General features: G+C 38.8%; 1 protein-coding gene across 1 annotated transcript in view; it reads right to left on the bottom strand.

Moving 5' to 3' along the window:
* The window catches only part of ADGRV1 (adhesion G protein-coupled receptor V1), a gene marked incomplete at both ends in the record, with an annotated part of 566633 nt that extends 547039 nt beyond the window's left edge, over window positions 1-19594 (bottom strand). Inside the window, one exon of the mRNA XM_080707128.1 lies at window positions 19537-19594. Within this exon, the coding sequence (XP_080563254.1) occupies window positions 19537-19594 (58 nt within the window). The remainder of the gene's footprint in view (window positions 1-19536) is intronic.
* Window positions 19595-24487: the final 4893 nt, after the last annotated feature.

The raw sequence follows: 24487 nt of genomic DNA, 5'->3' as shown, positions 1-24487 counted from the left end.
GTGTCTACTCCTTTTTTAATTTGTCTTGAGTTTTTCTTTTTCTGGGGGGGGGGTAATTGTTGTTTTGTCTTGTTTTTTTATACTGCAAGGAACTGCTAATCCTTTCAAAGAAAAGATAAACTTCCAAGACTCAATTTTCTTCCATTTTATTAGCTAACATACTAATACCATTTCTTAGCAAATGTCCATGATTGTTTTAGAATAAGCAAATTTGGCAAAGTGTGAATTTTCTTCCTTTCCATAACTTCTGTTGCTTTCTTTTCACAATGTGTGTTTATGAGTCATCAATATTGTCCCTGTGTTTAGCTCTGTGTGGTTCAAGTGCTTTCAAAAACACAACTTCGTAGTGGCCCCTTGAAAGCCGCGCTGTTTTGTAATGTAGATGTACCTCTAAAAATGTGAACAATTTATCTCACGGATCATTAAGATTCCAATGGATCTATGTGATCAGTCACACGAACATAACGAGATCATGAATTTTAAAGGAGAGTTGCTCTCCGTACTCTATGAGCCAAAATGCTTGCTATTCATCTTTACCTTGGCCAAGAAGTAATAAAATTACATGTGGTATTTCCACATGGCTACTCATGGCTTTATAGTTAGGAATCACCAAATGCAAGAATTCTTGATATATTTTAGAGTATGAATGCAATTTTCTCAGCCCCGTACATACAAACAATGTGGTCTGAGATTGCTCAGCGATGTATCACATGCTTCCAACTGCAAAATCCATCAATAGGGTTCAGATGGAGTCCAAGAACGTGACATCAGCCAATAGGGACAGAGATTCTGGAAGACTAGGACATTTTTTTTTGCACCAGTCCTTTTCCTTTAAACAATCTTGTCATGAGGCTAAAGAGACTGAGAGGAGAAGTAAAGCAGTTTTCCTTCCCTGTCAGCTCCTCCCTGACTTTTAATCAATGAAACTTCATGGAAAGAAAGGAATGGAAAAGATAAGAGAATATGAAGGCACAGCCTAGATAAGATGTGCTGCCCCATGCTTGCCATGGTGAGAGCGTTTCCAAGCTAAACCAGAGACAAGTGGAGAAGACCACTGATTCTAAACCAGAATGATTCCACACCCCACTTATGACAAAGTGGGAAAGAAATGACTTTGGGATGATGAAAAGAATACAGAAAGGAGGGGTCTGAGGGGAGCAACTTAGGCCTGATGTGTAAAAGAGGAAGTTCTACCTCAGTCTACTGTGATGTATTTATTTATTTATTTATTTATTTATTTATTTTTGCAGGTCTGGGGATGGAACCCAGGGGCATTTGACCTCTGAGCTACACCCCCTGCCCAATTTTTTATTCTTTATTTTGAAACAGGGTCTCACTGAGTTGTGGAGGGACTCACTAAGTAGCTGAGGCTGTCCGCGAACCGCGATCCTCGGGTCTCAGCCTCCCAAATGCTGGGATTACAAGTGTGCGCCATCACACCCGGCTTATCTACTGTGATTTTAAAAACAAATCACCTTCCTTCATTCCGAAGCAACTAATCCTTGGAATACACTTAGGGGAAAAAAAAAAAAAAACACTGTTCTAGAATTTGAGAAAGTTTAGGTACTGTTCTAGAATGGACATAATGAAAGCCTCATTTGTAACTTTAATTTAATGATTGAACTTTTCAATTTTATTTACTTAATTAACTAATTTATTTATTTATTTTTGCTGTACGAGGGATGGAACCCAGGGGCATTCTACCTCTGAGCTACACCCCCAGACCTATTTTTAAACTTTTTTTTTTTTTTTTTGCAGGTCTGGGGATAGGACCCAGGGGCATTTGACCTCCAAGCTACACCCCCTGCCCTATTTTTTATTCTTTATTTTTGAAACAGGATCTCACTGAGTTGCAAAGGGCCTCACTAAGTAGTAGCAGAGGCTATCTGCGAACCGTGATCTTCCTGTCTCAGCCTCCTGAATGCTGGGATTACCTGTGTGCTACCACGCCTGGCTATTCTTTATACCTCTGAGCTACACCACCAGATCTATTTTTTAAACTTTTTGTTTTTTGATAGAACCCAGGGACATTTCAAGCTACACCCCTTGTCCTATTTTTTATTCTTTATTTTTGAACCAGTGTCTCATTGAGTTGCAAAGAGCCTCGTTAAGTAGCTGAGGCTGCCCGGAAAGCATGATCTTCCAGTATCCACCTCCAGAATGCTGGAATTAAAAGTGTGTTCCACCATGCCCGGTTGAATTTTTCAATTGTATGGGCATGAACTTACTATGGACTGCCTCATCTGTTTTACTACCTATTCTGAACTTGCATTTTAAGATTTCATGCATCCTAGAAAATGTAATCATTACAGAGAATAATCATAACAGCAAATGCTTAGTGTTGTTTTAGGTACTTAACACATTAATGCATTTAATCCCTTCACATCTCTGTGAGGGTTAGAGCACCATAATCCCATTTATGGCTATAGAAACCAGGGCATGGAGAGGTTAGTTAATATGCACTGTCATTTAGCTAAGTGGTTAGGCAGGATTTGAATCCTGGAGTCCATTGCCAGCCTCTACCCAGAAACCCACTAACACAGCTTCTTACATTTTATTTCTACAAATCACACATTTCTATCATGAATAATATGGTGGGTTGCTTATCCTACTTTTTTCCAAGCATTCAAATACTTCAATGCAAAATAACCAAGACTGCCATAAAACTCATAATTATAAGTCTCTTAAAAGTTTGCACCTTATTAATCCAATAAACATTATGTGTTTTTAAGTGACACTAAGGTTCTCTTGAGTACTTGAAATATTTAACAGCATCTTTTAATGCTAGGACAAATGAACTCAAATCCTGCATTCTTACAATTTCCCAGGCAATTAGAGCTCCAAGATCCTTTGCTGAAGTCAGTAAATTCATTTTAAATTGGCCCACATGAATGAGTTTTGAGATTATGCAAAATGAACAAACAAGCATGATTGGAAGCCCCTCCAATTGTGTGATATCACTGATAATTGCATCTCCTTTGCTTTCATCTTTTCACATTGTAAGAAAAGTTATTTGGGCAAAGTTGGCATTCAATAGAAATTAAAGGATGAGAAAAAGCTTTGAAAATGACATTTCCATTAGAAGACAGGCATAATTACACAGAAGCTGAATCGTCTCTTTCTTAGAGTAACTAGGTGCATTTTTCTTCTTCACACTAAAAATGTAGTGTTTGGAACTGTCCTAATTTTTTATTAAGTTCTGTAAACAAGGTACAACTAATAGACAAATATTTCAGGTCACTTATTTTACTACAGTTAATAAATATTTTACACGCCCCATCAGATCACTCATTTTAAATTCCTCTATAAAGTGAATTTTAAACATATGTTTAAAAATCATAACATGCATAATTCTGACCCAATCGCAATTGTGAGAGAATAAATTCAGCATCGCTGACACCCTTCCTCCTCTCAGTAATGGCATGATCCTTCAATATTCAAATTCTGTTATCTATGTTCTTCTCACAACTCCCTATTCCTGCCAATGAATCTCTCAGCTATTAATAGAGCTCTTATTTTCTTAAGTTGACACAAGTTTGAGATTACTCTCTTCTTATTTCCTGAATTATACTATGGGGTTTGATTTTCTTGATAACATATAGATGCAAAGTCTCAGGTTCTTGAATGTTAGTAATCATATTCAATTCATTCAATATGTCACCTAATTCTTCAAGAAAAGAAAGATTCGTATAATGTTTGTATATGAATTTATCACTACCAATCACACTGCCATATACGGGGAGAGAGGAGTATGCTGGGGAAAACATATCAAGAAATGCTATGTGCATATACGAATGTACTACTTTGAATTTCACTGTGATATGTGCACCAATAAATGCACCAAAAAATTAAAATTAGTAGACTATATGACATTTAAAAAGGAAAATTAAGAATAATAAGACATATATTTGAATATCTCTTCAATTATAAATTAATTTCTTTAAAGCAGCTTGGCCTCTTGGTGTAAGGACTGTATATTGAGTGCCCCTTCTACATGGTCAGCACCCTGTGGAAATCAGAGGCCACAAAGGTATTTGAGATATGGTCTTTGGCTCCCAAGATACCCCCCCAAAAAGATAAATGATCCAGATGTCGCAAATGAAAGCAGGAAGAGAGAATTCTGAGACTTTAGCTTATCTATCGGGATTTAGATTGTCTCTAGCACTGGTTTGGGATTGTAATGATTGGAAACAATTACCTCCCTCCCTCCTCTAGAACTAAAGCCAACCCAGCTGAAGACAGAGGCAGAAGAAGAAAAGAAGCCATGTCTTGATCATCTAGCTTCAGTTTCTTTTTTTTTTCTTTCTTTCTTTCTTTCTTTCTTTCTTTCTTTTTGGTGGTACTGGGGTTCCTGGAAGCCCTTCTACCTCCGGGCTACACTCCCAGACCTATTTTATATTTTTTTATTTGGAAACAGGGTCTCTTAAGCCAGCGAGGCTGGCTCCGAACCAGCGCGATGCTCCTGTCTCCGCCTCCCAAGCGCGGGGATTACAAACATGCGCCACCACGCCCGGCTAGCTTCAGTTTCTGAACCTAACTTGACCCTGGCATTTTCAGTTACTGAAAGAATCAATTACATTTTTGTACTTTTGTGTGTTTTTTGCTCTAGCTAATTTGGATTGGACTGTCACTTTCTAAATCAATATTTATCCACAAATCTCCAAAACTGCGACACTGTGGACCCATGTCGAAGTTCTAACATTGTAGTGTTGGTCTTCTCGAAGCATTTGTGAAAGGACACCGTGCAGCTATCATACAGTTATCACCGCCATCTGTGTTCAGTCTAACAATCCCTCCCACCTCAAAATTGGTAATGATTAGTAAAGAAATGTGCGACATTTAGATAAACCAAGGATTTCTCCAAATAGAATGTGGCAGCACAGGAGCACACCACATCGACTCAGTTCCTAAAAAGCTGACGTCCTTCTGATTGCCAAAAAAGAACATCAGCACCATGCTTCTCTGAATCACGCTGGCATTGAATGCCTTCTACTTCTCTTTCCCAGGATGCCTCTCTCTTTGAAAGCCTCCTAGAATTTGCCCGACTTTATTCCTTACTTGGATTACTTCACATAGAAACACATTGTCACAAAACAACCCTCATCGATGTTCTACCATCACTGAATTCTAAATCTTGTTTATCGAGGCTAATGTCTTTCTCCATCTGACTTCATATTAATGAATACCTCAGGAAAGGTAATAAGGAGAGTATATTCTGAGGAAATGGAAATAGTCTTCTGTTTCAGGCCTCAATAATTTAGTAGAAGCACAGTAAAATACGGAACAGAGTAAAACAAGTAAATGAGAGTCAAGACCCAAAAGATGACAATATAAAGAAAAACATAAGAATTGAATTTTATAGTAATCAACTTCCATAGAAACCTTCCCTCACCTTGAAAGTTAACTCTTGTCTTTTTTCAAATTTCAGAATAAGCAATTGTACAATATCTATAAGTGATGGGAAAAGGTTCCAAATAGAGAAACACTGGTGCAGAATGGAAGAGCAGCTTTGACCTTTCAGCTTCAACTTTTAACATCAGTGTTGCATCAAGCATCTTCCCACGGTGTGACCACCAGGTAATTAATACTGAAAATATGATCCTAATGGAGCAAGGTTTTCAAGTTTAGAATTACTTGAATTCTATTACATTTACTAAGGGGCATTCTAAAACTATAGAATTACTCCTGTGAAACAAGAGACGTTTCATCATTCGTATCATTAATTATTTATCATCAATTCTTCATTTGTGTTGTCTGTATTTGGCAAGCAATAAAAAAAAATTACCTTTTCTGTTTTTATTCCAAAACAGAATTGAAATATGCAACTTTCAAAAAAGGAAAAGGTAAAATAGTAATTTAATGTTACAAATTTAAGAAATGTTCTTAATATGATTTTTGTTTATAATTGACACATAGTAATTCAATTCAATACAGGTATACTATTATGATTATCATATTAGGGTACTTGGAAAGTCTTATCACTTCAGATATTCATGTGTGTGTGTGTGTGTGTGTGTGTGTGTGTGTGTGTGTGTGTGTGACATTCAAAATCTTCCTTACTAAAATACTCAATTGTTGTCAACAATAGTTATCATAATGTGCTATAGAATATTGGAAGTTACTTTTCCTATTCAACTATTCCTCTATTCCACTTACCATCTCTCTCCATACTCTCTCTCCACACCAGTTCCAGTCTCTAGTAACCACTATTCCATTCTCTACTTCTTTTTAGCTTGCACATACAAGTGAGAAAAGACAGCATTTGTTTTTCTGTACCTGACTTATTTCACTTAATATAGCCTTCTAGTTCTATCCATATTGCTGAAATTGGCAAAGTTCTATTTTTTATGTCCAAATAGTATATGCCACTTTTTGAGGGACTTTATGGAATTGATCCCAGTGACATTTTACCTCCATGCTACATCCTCAGCCCTTTTTATTTTTTACTTTGAGACATGGTCTTGCTGTGTTGCTGAGGCTTGCCCTGAACCTAGGATCGCCCTGTACCAGGATTCTAGGTATGCACCACTATTCCCAGATTGCCACATTTTCTTCATTCACTCATTCATGGCTGGCACCTGGGTAGATTCCACATCTTGACCACTGTTAATAGTGCTGCAATGAATATGTGAATAGAAGCATTTGTAAAATGATGAAAGAAACTCTCTTATGTGAACTATAGGTAATGTAATTTCCTTTATTTTATTCATTTATTTATATTCGATCTTTAAATAATGCATTTTAATACATTTTGATTTATTTACTTTTATGTAACTCACATTTTAAAAATCTGCGCATGGCTGGTATGGTGGCACACACTTGTAATCCCAGCATTTGGGAGGCTGAGACGGGAGGATTGTGGTTCGAAGCCAGCCTCAGCTACTACTTAGTGAGGCCCTTTGCAACCCAGTGAGACCCTGTTTCAAAATAAAGAATACAAGTCAGGCATGGTAACACAGGCTTGTAATCCCAGCGCTTTGGGAGGGCTGAGACAGGAGGATCACAGAGGTTCGAAGCCAACCTCAGCTACTTAATGAGGCTCTCAGCAACTTAGTGAGATCCTGTCTCCAAATAAAATATAAAATAGGTCTGGAAGTATACCCCGGAGGTAGAAAATCTCCTGGGTTCCACCCCAGTACCACAAAAACAAAACAAAACAAAACAAAACAAAAGGATAAAAAAAAAAAATAGGGCTAGGGTGTAGTTTGGAGGTAGAATGCCCTTGGTTTCCATCCCTACTACAGAAAAACAAAAAGTGCCTGGCACAAAATTTATTTGTTTTATACAATATTTATTTTGAAAAAGGATAAGTGGTGGCAAGTAAGTCTCCCTCACAGCACCCCCAACAGCCCTGTGCTTCACCTACCCACAGCCAACTACTGCTGTCCACTTCATGCGTATCCCTCAAGAGCTAGTAGATGCTGCCGGGCCTAATGGCACATGCCTGGACTCCATGTAATCCCAGTATTTAGGAGGCTAATGCAGGAGGATCACAGGTACACAGCCAGCCTCAGCAACTTAGCAAGACCCTCAGCAATTTAGTGAGGCCTTGTTTCAAATAAAACGTGAAGGTCGAAGACAAAATAAAGAATGAAGGTCAGAGATAAAAATGTCCCTGAGTTTAATCCCCAGTACCAGCCTCCCCTAAAAAGAAATACAGAAAGATGCTGATGTGTATACATAAATAAACAAGGGTGTGTGTGTGTGTGTGTGTGTGTGTGTGTGTGTGTATGAAAATACTGGGACAGGCTTTGTTTCCTTCTTTATACAAACTGCAGATGTTCCAAGTAGTTGATTAACAGAGCGACACAAGGCTTCCATGAAGACGGTCATGCTGGGAACGTGCTTATTATCTCAGCTATATACCATCATCATTGTAGATTCATCAATAAAATAATGGTTTCCACTATTACTTTACCCATCAGTTCACTCTCCAAGGAATGGGAGATGCAAAATGTGGCAACGTGCACTTCTCTAGACCATGTTCTGTTACCTACATCAATCGGAAGTGGTTGCTCGCTATGCCAGGAGTGCAACGTGCCTCCTGGGACCCCCCCTTTATTCTTTCCTATTTGCTGTTTGCTGATTGATGTTTTCTTCTTCCTTGGTTTATTTGATTCATTTCCTTGTTTTGATGGAGAATATTCTCCCAGTAGCCTTCTGAGAAAGGAATGTAGAGATAAATGTTTTAAGTCTTGTTAGGAATTGTTATGGTATTATCCTTCTACTTTTAGCTTTTTATCCAGCATAGAATTTTAAGTGAAAATAATTTTCCTTCACATTTTTTTTATGATGTGCTTCCCTCCGCAATTTTGAAAGCCTTCTCCATTGCTTTCAAACCTCCAATGTTTCTATTGAGAAATCTAAAACCGTTTTGCTTCAGAAGAGTGGGATGTAACGTATTTTGTTTGCTTATTTCTGTTGCCTTCCTACCCTCTGGAAGCTTCTTCTATTTGTCCCCATGTATTCTAAAATTTTATGAGAATATATCTTGAAATTCATTTATTTTTATTTAGCTGAAAACTCATTCAGTTTTTTTTAAAACTGATGTTCATATCCTTCAGACCAGATAAATTTTCTTATATTATTTTACGGTGATTCCTGCCCCCAACTCCATTTTCACTGTTATCTCACAACTATTATTTAATACTGATAGTATGATTTTGGTTCTCTCGTTTTCAATTCATTGATGTTGTTCTACCTCCCGAGAATTTAATTGCTCACTAAATTTCAACTCTCCCACTAGTTTTTTTTTATACTACCATGTTTTTAATTTCTAAAAAATTAACAATAAGCAGGGCATAGTGACACACGCTTATAATCCCAGTACTTAGGAGGCTGAGACAAGGAGGATCTTAGATTTGCAGCTAGCCTCAGCTACTTAGTAAGATCCTTTTTAACCTAGTGAGACACTTTCAAAAACAAAGAATAAAAAATAGGGTTAGAGTGTAGTTGAGGGGTAGAATGTCCTTGGGTTGAATCCCCAGTAGTTCAAAAACTAACTAAATAAATAACAGAACATTTTGTTATTTTTTCATTATTTTAATAATTTCTTAAAAATCTCTCAAAAAACAATGATTTTTCTTTTTTAAGTTTTCTTTCCTCTTTTCTGTTACCTCTCCCTTGCTTTGTTGTATATTCTAGAATCTATCTTTTATATTAAATTTCTACAGGTATCTGGTAACTGCTGGTCATCTGATATGCTTAAAGTAGGAGACTAAAATGGTGATAGGATGTTCTGAATATCTGAATCTGCACAACTACATACACTTAACTGGAAGTTCTGAACCTGTGTGCAAGAGCATGGCTTATACCATTGGATGAAATGGGAGTAGCCTTTATCAGAAACTCCTGAATTTATAATCTTCAGAAAGGACTGTATTCCTTGGGTCACTCAGGTTCCCCAAAGAATCTTCTGTGTTCTCATTTGAACAACAGATATAATTACCAAGACTTTGCGGACTCAATTGGAAAAAGGAACGGAGTCTCAGCATTCATAGTCTTTTAACTTCATTTTCTTAAAGGAGCCTTATTCCTCAAACATGTACCTACATCATTAGTCAAGAGATGATGTTTTACCTTTTCCAGAGAATATTTGAAGGGTCTAAGGGATAAGGAAGCAAGTCAGCAGCCATAGGGCATCCAGTGATGAGTCTCAGGATCTCTTTGAGCAACTTTCAGCCAGCTAGTTGCCTCCCACCACCAAAGTAATAGAGGGGGCGCCTGGCTACTGCTGCCTGCACCTGTCATGGATTCTTCTGTGCAAGTCTGGCTGTGTTTTGACTTGCTAGCTTAGAGTTAAGCTGCCTTGGATAAGCTAAGCCAATTACTACATATCCATCCACCTTCTGGCTCTGAAACGTCATAGCTATTATTTTCTCTCTTCTTCCCTTTATCTTTGCAGACTTACAAATTTATTTATTTGTTTGTTTATTTATTGTTTGTTTGTTTATTTATTTTTTGGTGATCCTGGGAATGGAACCCAGTAGCCTTCTGCCTCCGGGCTACACTCCCAGACCTATTTTATATTTTATTTGGAAACAGGGTCTCTTTAACCAGCTGAGGCTGGCTTCGAACCTGCGCGATCCTCTAGTCTCAGCCTCCCAAGCGCGGGGATTACAAGCGTGCGCCACCATGCCTGGCGACTTACATGATTTTTAAAGCCTTTTTCTACAAAGTTGTAGGTGGTTTAGGTATATGCAGTATTAAAGGTGTACATCTAAAGTTAGTATTTTTCTCAGCTTCCTTATATATTCAAGATCACTTAAATCCTATTTGCCATGATTCTGTAAAACATTTTGGAGTGTCCCATTAAGTGATTCTTACAGTTTAGTTTTACCAGCTCTATATTTTTATCTGTCTTTTTACTCTTCATGCTTTAATATCATGAGAGTAATAGTAATAATGGAGCACTAAATTGGGAGTCAAAAGTCCTGAGATCTAGTCCTAAATTTGGCCATTTCATTTATGTTTTCTGTGTGATTCCTTCTACCCTTGTGTCCATTCAAAACTTCCCATAAGGAACAGACTTTATAAAGAATCTTTAAAAGCTTCTAATTGCCCTCAGAATAAATGGAAACTCCTTCTCGTGGACTAAGACCCAACATAAACAGATCCTTCTGGTTCAAGTAAAGCACTGGAAGACTGCTTATGCCCCAGATAAGGAGTCCTTTACTACTTGTATTTACATGCCTATCATCATTGCCAGGAACCTATTTCTAACTTACTTACTTATTTATTTATTTATTTATTTATTTATTTATTTATTATTTTTGCAGTACTAGGGATGGAACCCAGGAGCATTGTACCTCCGAGCTACACCCCCAACCCTATTTTTTTGGTAGTCTTTTTATTTTCGAAATAGGGTCTTACTGAATTGCGAAGGGCCTTGTGAAGTAGCTGAGGCTGTCCATGAACTGTGATCCTACAGTCTCTGCCTCCCAAATGCTGGGATTACAAGCTTGCACCATCACGACCGGGCTCTAACCTTTTTTAAAGAAGACACGTTTGTCTGTGTGTGTCATACTGGGGGTGGAACCCAGGGGCTTTTCTACCTCCAGGCTATACTCTCAGACCTATTTTATACTTTATTTGGAAACAGGGTCTCACTAAATTGCTGAGAGCCCCACTACGTAGCTGAGGCTATCTTCGAACCTGTGTGATCCTCCTGTCTCAGCCTCCCAAGCATGGGCATTACAAGCATGCACCACCACGCCTGGCAAGAAGACACTATTTAAATATGTAATCCCTTCAATTAATAACTTTTCAATTTTCCACAGGAACTTGAGGACAGTACAAAATTTCTAAATTTTGAAAGTCTACTAAGAGACTCAATTTGAAATAAAACTGCTTGAAAACACTATTGTTCCAACAAGATTCTATAATCCTCAACTGACTTTGAAACTTGTAAAACTTACATCTGGGTTACAAACATTTCCATTTTTGGAAATTTGAGGCCAATGACATTAAGGTATTAATTTATTTCTCCATCTGTCTCACACACATTGAACTTGTGAGCAATGGATTTCTTGTCATCCCAGTGTGTTACAAGGTTTTGTCAATACGCTTGTGCTCTGAAGAAAAATTATTGGGATCGGGCTTCTCTGGCCTTCCAACTTCTGAGTGGTTTATAAGTAAAAAGTATAATAAAGAGGTCTAAGATCCATTTTGATAAATGTCTACAATGTTTAATAAGATTACAAAGGCATTTATGAAACAGGTAAAAATCTTCCAGATGTTAACTGAATCTATTAAAGATTAGCTGAGTGCAGTGGAATCCCAGTGCTTGGGAGGCTGAAACATGAAAATCCTAAATTCAAAGCCAGACTCAGAAATCTAGTGAGACCCTCAGCAAATTAGTGTGACCCTTTTCCAAATAAAAATTTAAAAATAAACAAGAGCTAGAGGTGTAGCTCTTAAAAGATATAGCATTTGTTTCTCATTGAGCGTGTTTAAAATGTAGCCCAAACCCTGTTTTACTGTTATGCTCGGATTGGGGTTATTGAAAAAGTCAACTAATCAGGAAAATTTAAAGTGAATTTCTGTTTTATTTGCTAAAAGTATTTCAACTTGTAGTCCCACATCTGGCAAAATCCTCCTAGAAATTATGGTTTTCCTCATGTAAATTGGGTGAATTAATAACAATAATGTATACTCATTGGTGGTTTCTACAAGTTAGGCACTGTGTTAAAAGTGTGACATATGTTTTATCTCATCCTCATGACTGCCTCTTGAAGCAGATGATTTAATTCCACATTTTCAGGTTAAAAACACAGGTTCAGAAGCAACATTTAGAGTTGCTAGGCCACTGGCCAAGCTAAACATAGATTGCAACGACAGAGCCTGGATTTAACCCAATCAGTGGGAATTTGGTTGGATTTTATGAAAATTTTCTTATAGCTGTGTTATGACAAAAATATTAATTAAGTGTGGGGGCGAGCTAACATGGAGCTACATTCCTAGGATTTTTTGCTTTTTATTTTGAGACAAGGTCTCCCTAAGTTATCCAGGCTGGCTTTAAACTTTCAATCAACCTCCTGAGTAGCTGGGATTACAGGCATATACCACCCAGCCCAGCTTAATTAATTATTTTTTAATTCCTAGGAATCCTTAGTATGTTACAAGTATGAACTAGCCCCAAACACCAATGGTGCAAGGCTATCAGCACTACAATTTCTCCAATTTAAATTACATCCTCTAAATGTCATACACCATGCTGGCAGAAAATCCAAGTAGGAGCTCCCCTGCTTAGAAGCTCCAGCATTCCAGGGGCTTAGGCATTTCTAAAGGAAGTCTGGTGTCTCCCAGACTACAGTGTCGTCTCTGCTACTGTACCTTAACGCCCAGTATGGGTCTGAAGCTGGTCTTCCTCCATCTTTCAGGGCCTGCTGCTTTAGACCATGGTCCTCCTACCCCATTGGTCCCAGCTCCTGGTACACATCTGTAGGATCCTTCACAGAAGAGTCACTTCACTGTCCATGTTACTTATTTTGTGTTATATTCAGGCTACAGGGTCCCTAAATGGCTCTCTCCAGCTGCAGAGCTTAATATGAAATTCTTTCAAGCGCTTAATTCTTACATTCATTTACACAAGTTTGAAAACCCCTCTGAGACATGTGATACTCTGACGTGCTGTGGCAGTGTCTAACATTCATTCATCATTGAATGAGCAAACCAACTACCTCTACTATCTGCCAGGCATTATTTAAAGCCTGTGTAACATCCGTAAAGATGATTAAAATGAAAACATTTATACAGAATCCAATCCTTCCTAAGTTTATTTAAAGAAAGAAAAAATAAATCCTCTCTAGATCAGTTTTTACTTCCCAATTTGTTTGGGGTTCACAGTGCCTGGGTTAAATCCTGGCTCAGTCCTTACCAGGATTTGGTTAAGTGTTAGGTTGGTGCAAGGACATTGGCAGCCCCCACCCCTGAAAGTTCCAGTTGGCTTATGCATGTAACTGCAGTTAAACAATGACCTAAGTGCCCTGGCCGATGCGTACAACCGCAAATACATATGTCACCCAATTCCTGCCACAGGTGTCACCTAGTTCCAAGAACTCTGATAGAGACCACTGCTTAAGAAACAACAATTTACCTGCCCGGAAAGCTCCCAACTCCCAGCTCTCCCCACCTACAAGAAACAGCCCCATAAAAAGTTTCAACCTGGGCCGGGCATGGTGGCGCACGCTTGTAATCCCCGCGCTTGGGAGGCAGAGACAGGAGGATCGTGCAGGTTCGAAGCCAGCCACGCTGGCTTAGGAGACCCTGTTTCCAAAAATAAAATAGGTCTGGGAGTGTAGCCCGGAGATAGACGGGCTTCCAGGAACCCCAGTACCACCAAATTGAAAAAAAAAAAAAAAAAAAAAGTTTCAACCTGCAGCCCCTAGGTGTGCACTTCACTGGCCCTGCATTTGGACCAGTGAACCTCACCCGGGAGTGCAGAATAAAGCACCCCTTGCTTTTTATTTGGCCTGCTTGTCTCATTCCATGCGTCACAACTTTACATAAGGACTTGTGTTTGGCTGGGCAAGGGGCTTAGCACCTCTAAATCTCAGCTGTGTCTCTAAACCTGTTTTCTTGCCTGAAAATGTGAAATCATGCGGATTCAATAAATAATATGCATGCAATGCTTTTAAAATAGTGCCTAACGTATAGCAATGACTCAGTAAGTATGCATTATTATTAGTGCCCCCAATTCACATTGATAAAACCATAACTTCCACAAGAATATTTTCAGAATTAAGACTTCCAATTGAAAGTATTTTAGCAACAAAAACAAAATTCATTTTAAATGTCCCTGGTTAGTTGACTGTTCAATCATTTACAATTCCCCAATGGCTAAGTTAAGTATTGAGCCACCAAGCCATTATGTCTTTCTTTTAGCAGATCTCTAGCTTAACTCTTTGTATTTAGTTTGCTTATTTTGCATTAATATATCAGTAATCTGTTTATAGATATATATTTTCAAAATAGAACAATAGTCATTAAAATATTTTATAAAAAATATTTATAAACATGGGGAGTTGCTCAAGGGTACCAAGAAGGATAGTACACATTATGATAGAATTTTTTTTTTTTTTTTTTTGGTGGTACTGGAGTTCCTGGAAGCCCTTCTACCTCCAGGCTACACTCCCAGACCTATTTTATACTTTTTATTTGGAAACAGGGTCTCTTAAGCCAGCATGACTGGCTTAGAACCTGCGCGATCCTCCTGTCTCCGCCTCCCAAGCATGGGGATTACAAGCGTGTGCCACTACGCCTGGCTATAATTTTTATTTTTATTTTATTTTATTATTATTTTTTTTTTGCAGGTCTGGGATGGAACCCAGAGGCATCCTACCTCCGAGCTACACCCCCTGCCCTATTTTTTATTCTTTATTTTGAAACCGGGTCTCACTGAGTTGCAGAGGGCCTCACTAAGTAGCTGAGGCTGTCCGCGAACCGCGATCCTCCAGGTCTCAGCCTCCCGAATGCTGGGATTACAAGCGTGCGCCACCACGCCCGGCTAAATTTTTATTTTTAAAAATTAAAAAATAAATACACCAGTGCCAGTTTTTCATCAATAGTATTTAAATGACTGTGTAATATAATGGTTGTGAGTTTATTATTATAGAAAGTTAGAATGAAAATGCATTTTCCTCCTTTAAGATTAGATGACCACTTGCAATAGATTACAGATAGCTACAAATTCTTTGCTATTCCTCTCTTTGAGGATGGAGTTTAATTATTTTCCCTTTGAATCTGAGCTTTGGTGACTTCCTTAACCAATAAAACACGGCAGAAACAAAATTCTGGGTCTCTGAGGCTAAGACATAAAAAGTTTTGAAGCTTCTACCCAGTCTTTGGCATGCCTCGTCCTGTGGAAGCCAGCCGCAATGGAAGAAATCTGCCTACCTGAGGCTGTCACGCTTTGAGGAAACAGGCTAACCATATGGAGAGGCTACATGGTAAGAGATACCTAGACATCCTCCAGCTGTCCACACATGTCAATGTCCACACTAAGCCTTGAGGGGGTTTACTGTGCAACAAAAGATAACTGAAGCATGTTTATGCTTCTGCTATGCTCATATACATTAATTTCCCAAGTCAAATACAATATGTTACTTTAATTTTTATGGAAGTTTATTGTTGTTGTTATTGTTTTGTTTTTTGTTTGTTTTTTGTTTTTTGTTTTTTGTTTTTTGCAGTACTGGGGATGGAACAGAGGGTCATTCTACCTCCAGGCTACATCCCCAGCCCTATTTTTTATTCTTTATTTTGAAACAAGGTCTCACCGATTTGCAGAGGGCCTCACTAAGTAGCTGAAGCTGGCTGTGAACTGCGATCCTCCTGTCTCAGCTTCCCAAATGCTGGGATTACAAGCATGTAATGAGGGAAGCCCTATTATGAAATATCAGGGGATATTTTATTTAAAATTTAATTTTATGACTCCATGATAATCTACAATAAAATATTTTACATTAAAATAAATAAACCCACATATACACCTCTATATACAAGATACTATATATACATAGAGAAGTACTGGAAGAATTAGAGGTCAATCTTAGGTAAAAGGGTTTAAGTAACTTTGCTGTTCCTTTGTGCTTTTCTAACATTTTCATAATTTCTATAGTTTCTTCATTGAATATATTTTATTTTTGTCATTTATGATGCTGTTTTTGAAAAGAAAACTACCAAGAATTAGAACTCTGAATCCAAATCTTAAAACTAAGATCATTTACAAGCAGGCATGCTATTTTCTATACCGTGTGTTGTTATCAATTATTACTCTATCATACCATTAATAAAATCCTCTCAGAACTGCTACACACACACACACACAAACACACACACACAAACACACACACACACATACACACAGACACGCACATAAACACACACACCAAAAAAATCACAAAAATAGAATTACGTAAGAATAAAATTTTCTTATTCTAACATTTATATTGTGGGCATATATCTTCAAGACAATTACAACCTAAGAATTACAGTCTTATAATTGAAATTAAATTAATATATTCTAAATTTTTAAGCAAAACAGAAAATGTCTTAAAATGTTTCATACCCAAGAGTTTTTCTATAAAATAAAAAGGAAGAAATACCATTTATTCCAAATAAAAATAGAGCTGGGCGTGGTGGCGCACGCTTGTAATCCCAGCATTCGGGAGGCTGAGACCAGAGGACCGCGGTTCGCAGACAGCCTCAGCTACTTAGTGAGGCCCTCTGCAACTCAGTGAGACCCGGTTTCAAAATAAAGATTTAAAAATAGGGCAGGGGCTGTAGCTCAAAGGTAAAATGCCCTTGGGTTCCATCCCCAGGCCCGCAAAAAAAAAATAAAAAATAAAAAATAAAAAATAAAAATATAGACGGTAGAATAAACCTTCACTTTTCCCAAACTGTTTGCTTGGTTATCTTCCTTGTTCCATTTTCTTCTCAGCTGTAGTACATCACTTGAGAAGAGAATCCTCAGTTTCCCTTCACACACACACGTGTATTTCACATGCTTCTGTGGAATCCTTTGTACCTAAAACTTACTTACCTTTGAAGAAAATTCACAAGTGCAAAGGAAGCCTTTACTAGAAATCCTTATGTGTGTCCACTGTGATCTTTCCTCTCTTGACTTTGCCTTAGGAGCTCTGACATCATAAATGGAGATAATGGAGAACATTTTTCTATTAATGTAATGATTTCCTCAGACTGGTTTATTTTATGACTTTGCCTTTGATCAATGAGTCCAGCTTACAGAACATACTGGCACTCTGCCCTCACTTTCTATTGTCAGAATTGCCCCTTCTTTCAATCTTAAAATTTAGGCTTAGAGTATAGATTTAATTATATCCATAATATATAATATAAATATATGTATTTTGCATATATCATTTTCTCTTTGTATTTCCTACAATTCACAAAATATGATACTTTTCAATTTCCAATCTTCTAATGTTAAATTTTCATTTGATCCTGTTTTAAATTCAGAGTCCCCATTTACATTAAACAGGATCAAGTGGGAGTGAGTTTTGAGGTTATGAGAAGGCAGGCTAAGAAAATTTTACATGTCTTACTTGAGTTTCTCTCCTGACTGGGACTCACTTCCCCATCATCTGAGTCATCCTCTCACAACGCTAAATACCTCCTGCTTTCCTAACCTCAGCTAGCTTCTGTGAATCTGTAAATAGTGACTTGTGCTCTAGGATCTAGTGAAAGATCAGGTAGTGACTTCCTCCTCTGCATCCCATTTTCTTTTTCTTTAATTTCTTATTGGTGCATTATATTCATACATCATATTGGGGTAAAAATCTTGTGTGTACATACATGTACACATCACTGATTTAACCCCTACCCAATTCCCACCCCATTTCCTCCCCGTCCCTCCTTCTCTGCGTCCCATTTTCATGTGACTTCCAGATGTCACCATCCTCTGGTTTCCTTCTCACTCACCCTGTAACAATAAGCATCTCTTGTGCTCAGATTTTTGTCTCTAAATTCCACTCTCTAATGGAAGCAACAGGGCTAATTAGAGAAATAACTGGTGTTCAGGGAGGAAATATGCAGTGTGCTGACAAGGAACAATAACAGGGTCACATCAAGAGAACACAAGAAGAACGTGACATGGTTCCCACGGCCCCATAATTGAAATGTTTGAGTATGTAAAAGGCAAGTGACTACCATATTTTGAAACACATCGAATATATAAATCCACAAGTTCATAAGAATAATATATAAATAAATATCGGTGCCACCACTGAAGGTAACTAGGGCACTAGTTCCTTACTTTGAAATTAATATTTAAAGGGAAAGAATTAAACATTTATCCTGTTTATCCTAGGTAAACTTTTCAGGGTAACCAAATAACCTAGCTGTTAAGGAAAAGTTTTTCCTTAGGGGAAAGTTTCAGTTAATATGGCAAGCATGGCAGAGAGGTACCTGTATATAACCCCTAATCGAATAGTAGAGGGAATAAGCATTCTTAGATGAAACATTATTAGAAACTTGACAACAGAGGGATTAAGCTGTTACTACCTGAACCCAAAGTGGCCGAATCATACTTCACTAAATTGACAAAGTCATACAGGACAGGCTTCCTGATGTGAAGCAATATGAAGTCCATAGCATCACTTAGGTAGTATCCCTGCCCTCAAAGCAGACCTGGAATCCCATCAAGGCTAACTTCTATCATTAGAGAAACAGCTATGAAAAGGCATTTTTGAAACAAGAAGAATCTGAATATAGACTCGTTACTGAATGATATCACGGAATTACTGTAAACTTTTTAGATTCTCTACTTGCATTGTGATTATATAGAAAATATCTACTCATTTTTATAGTTATCCTATAATATAAAGATGCATTAAAGAAAAGTATGACAAAGTCTTGAAATTGCCAATTCTGGGTCATGAGTATAAAGAGGTTCATTTTACTAATCTTTGTACTTTTAAGCATCTTTGAAATCTTTCATAATAAAAAAAAGTTTAAAACTCCACATCATAATCAAATATCTAACCTGAATTTAACATTAACTGCTTTTGCCCCCACCAGGCACTTCTATAGTCGGGTAGCTTACAGCCTGAGAGAGGGTTGTTATCCTTCGCTCTTGGCTTATCTATGGTTCTTTCTTCCCTCAGCTGACCAATGGATGGCCATGCTCACTAAGGGCAGAGCAAGGTGGAGGATGGCTGAGGTCAGGATTGAGGAGAGGTAAGGATATGTGCTGGAAAGGTTCTCGTGTGACTGAACCGCCATCACATGGCTGGTTCTCTGTGGCCTAGGCTGAATCTTTCTCAGGGAAACTTCCAAAGTCTCCACAGAGGTTTCACTGTTAGGCTCCATTGACTTCAATCCCCAACAAGTAGGCTAGCTAGCTCTTGGGTGGCTGATCCAGACCCCCCTCAGCTTCTGCCCTAGCAATATATTCTCAGAAAATCATTCCTGGGCTATATACCCTGGCTCTGATAGGCTACCATCTTGGACGAGAGCCCTTTAAAACCTCAGGCTAACATGCCTATGGTGAGTTTCATGGCTGGCCCTTGGACTCACACTTCTCTTTGCCCTGCTGCGGAAGGTACAGCAGTTCATCCTGGACCCATCTCTTCATCCTGCTACAAGAAACAACCGTAGTATTCTCCAAACTTAGCCAGGACTACCTTGCGGTCACCTCTAAACACTGGCTCCCTGAGGAGGTTAGTTAACGCCCTTCTCACCACACTTAAAGTGATGCCGGTACACAGGGGATCAGAGGGACAGGGAGTACAAACAGCACCTCCACAGTTCTCCCGATATAAATTCTCCTCAGGAAAAAAAATCTCTCTGGTACTTTACTCCCTTGAATTTTTCATATACCTGACATAGATGAGTAAATTTGTATATATTCAATATCAATAAGGGAATTCAAAAGTCACAGGTTTTTCTGTTTTCTCTGAAATTTTGTCTTGATAACTTCTCACAACTCACTTAGATATCTGATTATTTACGTTATATTATGTCATGTTATATTGCCTCAACTGAATGTTTCTTTTTTAGGCCAAAATTTTTTATTTACACAAAGTCAAATGATGGTGTGTTTTTGATCTAGCTGAAAATATTATAAAATATTTTCAAAGTTCAAACATTTTACTCTTGGTTTTTAACAAACTTTTATTTGCGCATTGTAATCATATGTCATAATAAAGTTTAGAGTGATAAACACATACATGTACATAGCACTTAATTTGATAAATGCATGAATATATTGTCTTCAGAAGATCCAAGTAGGTTTTTCCCTTTTCTGTGTAACCAAGAGCCCATGCCTACTTTCAGAACAAAGTAGTGTACAAGCTACTTTGCTACTATTTTTATTAATAACCGCAGTGTGGTAGTTTTAAAATACAATCCACAATATAATTTACACATATAGTCCCAGCTACTCAGGAGGCTGAGGCAGGAGGACCAATTAAGTCAGGAGTTAGAGGCCAACCTAGGCAACACAGCAAGATCACATCTAAAAAGAAATTTAAAATTCAAAAATCAAAAAACTGCTGGGCCATGGTGGTGCATGCTTGTAAACCCTGCGCTTGGGAGACAGAGACAGGAGGATCGCGCAGGTTCGAAGCCCCTCACTGGCTTAAGAGACCCTGTTTCCAAATAAAATAAGGTCTGGGAGTGTAGCCCGGAGGTAGAAGGGTTCCATCCCAGTACCACCAAAACAAAAGAACAAAACAAAAATAAAACAAAACAAAACTTTGGATACTTCTCCATTAAGAAGTTTAAAAAAAAAAAATAGGGGCAGGGTATGTAGCTAGGAGGTCGAATGCCCTTGGTTCCATCCCCAGACCCGCCCAAAAAAATAAAGAAGAGGCTCCAAGCTGGGTGTGGTGGGTGGCACGTGGCATGTTGCTTGTAATCCCAGCATTGGAGACTGAAGGGTCCGCAGTTTGCTTGCAGCCTCAGCTACTTGGCGACTTAACGAGGCCCTTCACAACTCCGTGAGACACTGTTTTCAAAAATAAAACCACTAAAAAATAGGGCTGGGGGTATATCTCAGAGGTAAAATGCCCCTGGGCTCCACCCCAGTACTGCAAAAAAGAAGAAGGAGAAGAAGAAGAGGAGGAGGGGGGGAGGAGAAGAGGAAGTAAGCTACATGAAGAAGAAGAAGAAGAAGAAGAAGAAGAAGAAGAAGAAGAAGAAGAAGAGGAGGAGGAGGAGGAGGAGGAGGAGGAGGAGGAGGAGGAGGAGGAGGAGGAGGAGGAGGAGGAGAGAGAAAGAGGAAGTGAGCTACATTTCCTCTCTTCTTAAACTTGGCCACTTGAATGATAGAACTAGCTAAGCAACTGACAGCCAGCATCAACCTGCCAACCACTGTGAAACACTTGGGAAGGGGATCCTGCTGCCCTGGTGGCACTCTGAGGAGCAGAGATGAGCTGTGCTCACCAAATCCTGCCCAAACTGCAGATCCACACACACAATCGATGGTTATCTTAAGCCATTATATTTTTAAGAGTTGCTGGTTATGACTGAAGCCCATGTAACTTGAGGCTTCTATCAAAGCAAAGGAACATAAAATTAAACGCAAAATTGTTAGAGGCTGAAGCTTGAGCGCCAGCAGTGTTAAGCTCAATTTAAATCCTCTTCAGAAATCTAGGGAGGAAAAAGAGGCTAATAAGAACATAATCTTTGGCCGGTGTGGTGGTGCACACTTCAACCCCAGCATTTGGGAGGCTGAGACAGGAGGATTGCAGTTCAAGGACAGCCTCAGCTACTACTACTTAGGCCCTTTGCAACTCAGTGAGACCCTGTTTTCAAATAAAGAATAAAAAATAGGATGAGGGGTATAATTCAGAGGTAGAATGCCCCTAGGTTCCATCCCCAGTACCACAAAAAAAGAAAGAAAGAAAGAAAAAAGAAAGAAAGAAAGAAAGAAAGAAAGAAAGAAAGAAAAAAGAAAGAAAGAAGGAAAGAAAGAAAGAAGGAAAGAAAGAAAGAAAGAAAGAAAGAAAGAAAGAAAGAAAGAAAGAAAGAAAGAAATCTTTGGGCACCTTGATCCTCAATAATTTGGACTTTATGTGTGACGATATGAACAGACCACAACTAATAGAGTGCTCGGTGCTATTCAAATTGCCTTACCAGGTGAACTCATTCATTATTTAAAATAACCAACTGAAGTATAAGATAGGTACTATTAAACCCATTTTTCAAAGATACAGAGAAATTGAATGCATGTGCCAAAAGCAGACCTTGAAAATGCAAAGCCAAGATATAAACCCATTCTGCCAATGTCAGATCCATGCCCCTCCCTCCCCACTAAATTCTAAATTGACATCCTTTATCAATAAAAGCATCTTGCTAATGATCGTATATGGACGGTAACGCTGGAAGTCACTATATCCATACCACTATCATGTTAAAATATCATTAAACTGCCAGCCTCTACAACTTAAAGAGACCTTGTTTCAAAATTTTAAAAGGCTGAGAATTGGCCGGGTGTGGTGGCACACACTTGTAACCTAGCATTCCAGAGGCGGAGACCAGAGGATCATGGTTTATGGATAGCCTCAGCTACTTAGTGAGGCCCTTCACAACTCAGTAAGACCCTGTTTCAAACATAAAGAATAAAAAATTAAATAGAGCTGGGTGTGTCACTCGGAGGTAGTATGCCCCTGGGTTTCATCCCAGTACTGCAAAAAGAATAAATAAATAGAGGACTTCCGGGAAGATGGCGACCAAGAAAAGCGGGGCTTAAGAGTCCCGCTAACAACCAATCTCCATTACCACAAAAAGAGCGCCTTTCATAGCCAGAAAACACCATCACCAGAAAAACAAAAAAACCACCAGGCTCCAGAGAGAAAGCGGACTGAGAACAGAGCTCAGGGCCACAGAGGAGACACACGCGCCGGAGGACGCGGCAGCAGCGCCATACTGCCGGCGGCAGCGGCGAACTCAGCGGATGGCTACAGCAAGCCGAGGTGAGCTGATGCGGAACAGCCAGGCGGGATCTTTCGGCATAGACAGCATTTAAAGCTCCCAGTGGCTGAGCTCAGCACACGCTGCAGGGATTCAGAGTAGAAATCAAAACCAGAGAAGAAAAAATACGCCAGCCTCATGGCCGAGGGCGTGGCAGAGGCGCCATATTGCCACCGGCGGCAGCAGCAGCAGTGAATTCACCGAGTCCAGTACAGCTATATCTACGTACTCAAGAACAGTGAGTCAAATTGCGGGGCACAGAGGAGAAATCCCAGTATTGTGCCTCCTGGGACTTGACCCAGTGAGGGAGTGGTGGTGGCAGAGATATCACACCATAGGAGAGCGTGCAACCTGGCACCCCCCATAGTTTAAAGCAGCCTCTATCGACTCCCTGGGTCGGAGACTCTGTGATACAACCCAGTAAAGGAGTAGTAGGGTCTGAGATAATACAGACTCGAGATCCAGAGCACCTTAAGTGAAGCCATAGTGACCCAAGGGAAGAACCCAGAGAAGGCACAAACCTCCGAAATCATGGGAAAGAGGAATAACACTGAAGTAATGAATGTGCACAACCCCACAACATCAGAACCTGATAAAACAGAAAATCAGAGATTTCTAGAAGATCAAATCAGGAAAATAACTGTAGAAATAATAGAGGTGCTTCGAAAAGAACTCAGAGAGAGCCAAAAAGAGATAAAGGATGCAATTAATGAAGTAAAGGCCTCAATTCAAAGCACAAACAACCGATTAGACCACATGGAGAACAGAATCTCGCTCTTAGAAGATGAGCAATCCAAAAATGAATGCATAGTTTCTAATCTAGAAAAAGATATCCAACAGCAGGAATCTGACATTGAAGAAATATGGGTCCATCTTAAGAGAGCTAACCTAAGAATAATTGGAATAGAGGAGGGAAAAGAAAGTGATACCAAAGGGATCAACAATCTCTTCAAGGAAGTAATAGCAGAAAATTTTCCAAATATAGAGCAAGAGGTTGATACACAGATCCAGGAAACGTACAGAACTCCCTTTAGACAGGATCCGAGAAGAGGATCCCCACGCCATATAATTGTCAAAATGACCAATGTGGAAGCCAAGCAGAGAATCTTAAAGGCAACAAAAACAAAGGGCCAAGTGACATTCAGAGGCAAACCAATTAGAATCACTCCAGACTTCCCAAACCAAGTCATGAGAGCCAGAAGGGCTTGGAGTAACCTATTCCAAACTCTGAAAGAAAACAACTTCCAGCCAAAAATTTCCTATCCAGCAAAACTTTCTATCAAATTAGATGGAGAAATAAGAAGCTTCCATGACAAACAGAAACTGAAGGAATTTATGTCTTCAAAACCAGCGCTAGAGAAAATACTCAAAGAGATTAACTACAAAGAAGAAATAGGTAACACACACCAGAACCAGAGAAACAAGAGTTTCCATCCAACAGACAACTAAGATTGGTTATCTATGGAGATTCATTATTTATGTTAGTCTTTTACCTATCTCTAAATTGTATTGTTTGCCTTTATTGTTGTTAATTTTTAGGATTTCTAGTTGG

This window comes from Muscardinus avellanarius, assembly GCF_963383645.1.
Source record: "Muscardinus avellanarius genome assembly, chromosome: 1".
In the NCBI taxonomy this organism is placed as follows: Eukaryota; Metazoa; Chordata; class Mammalia; order Rodentia; family Gliridae; genus Muscardinus; species Muscardinus avellanarius.
This window is presented reverse-complemented; position numbering and strand designations above follow the sequence as displayed.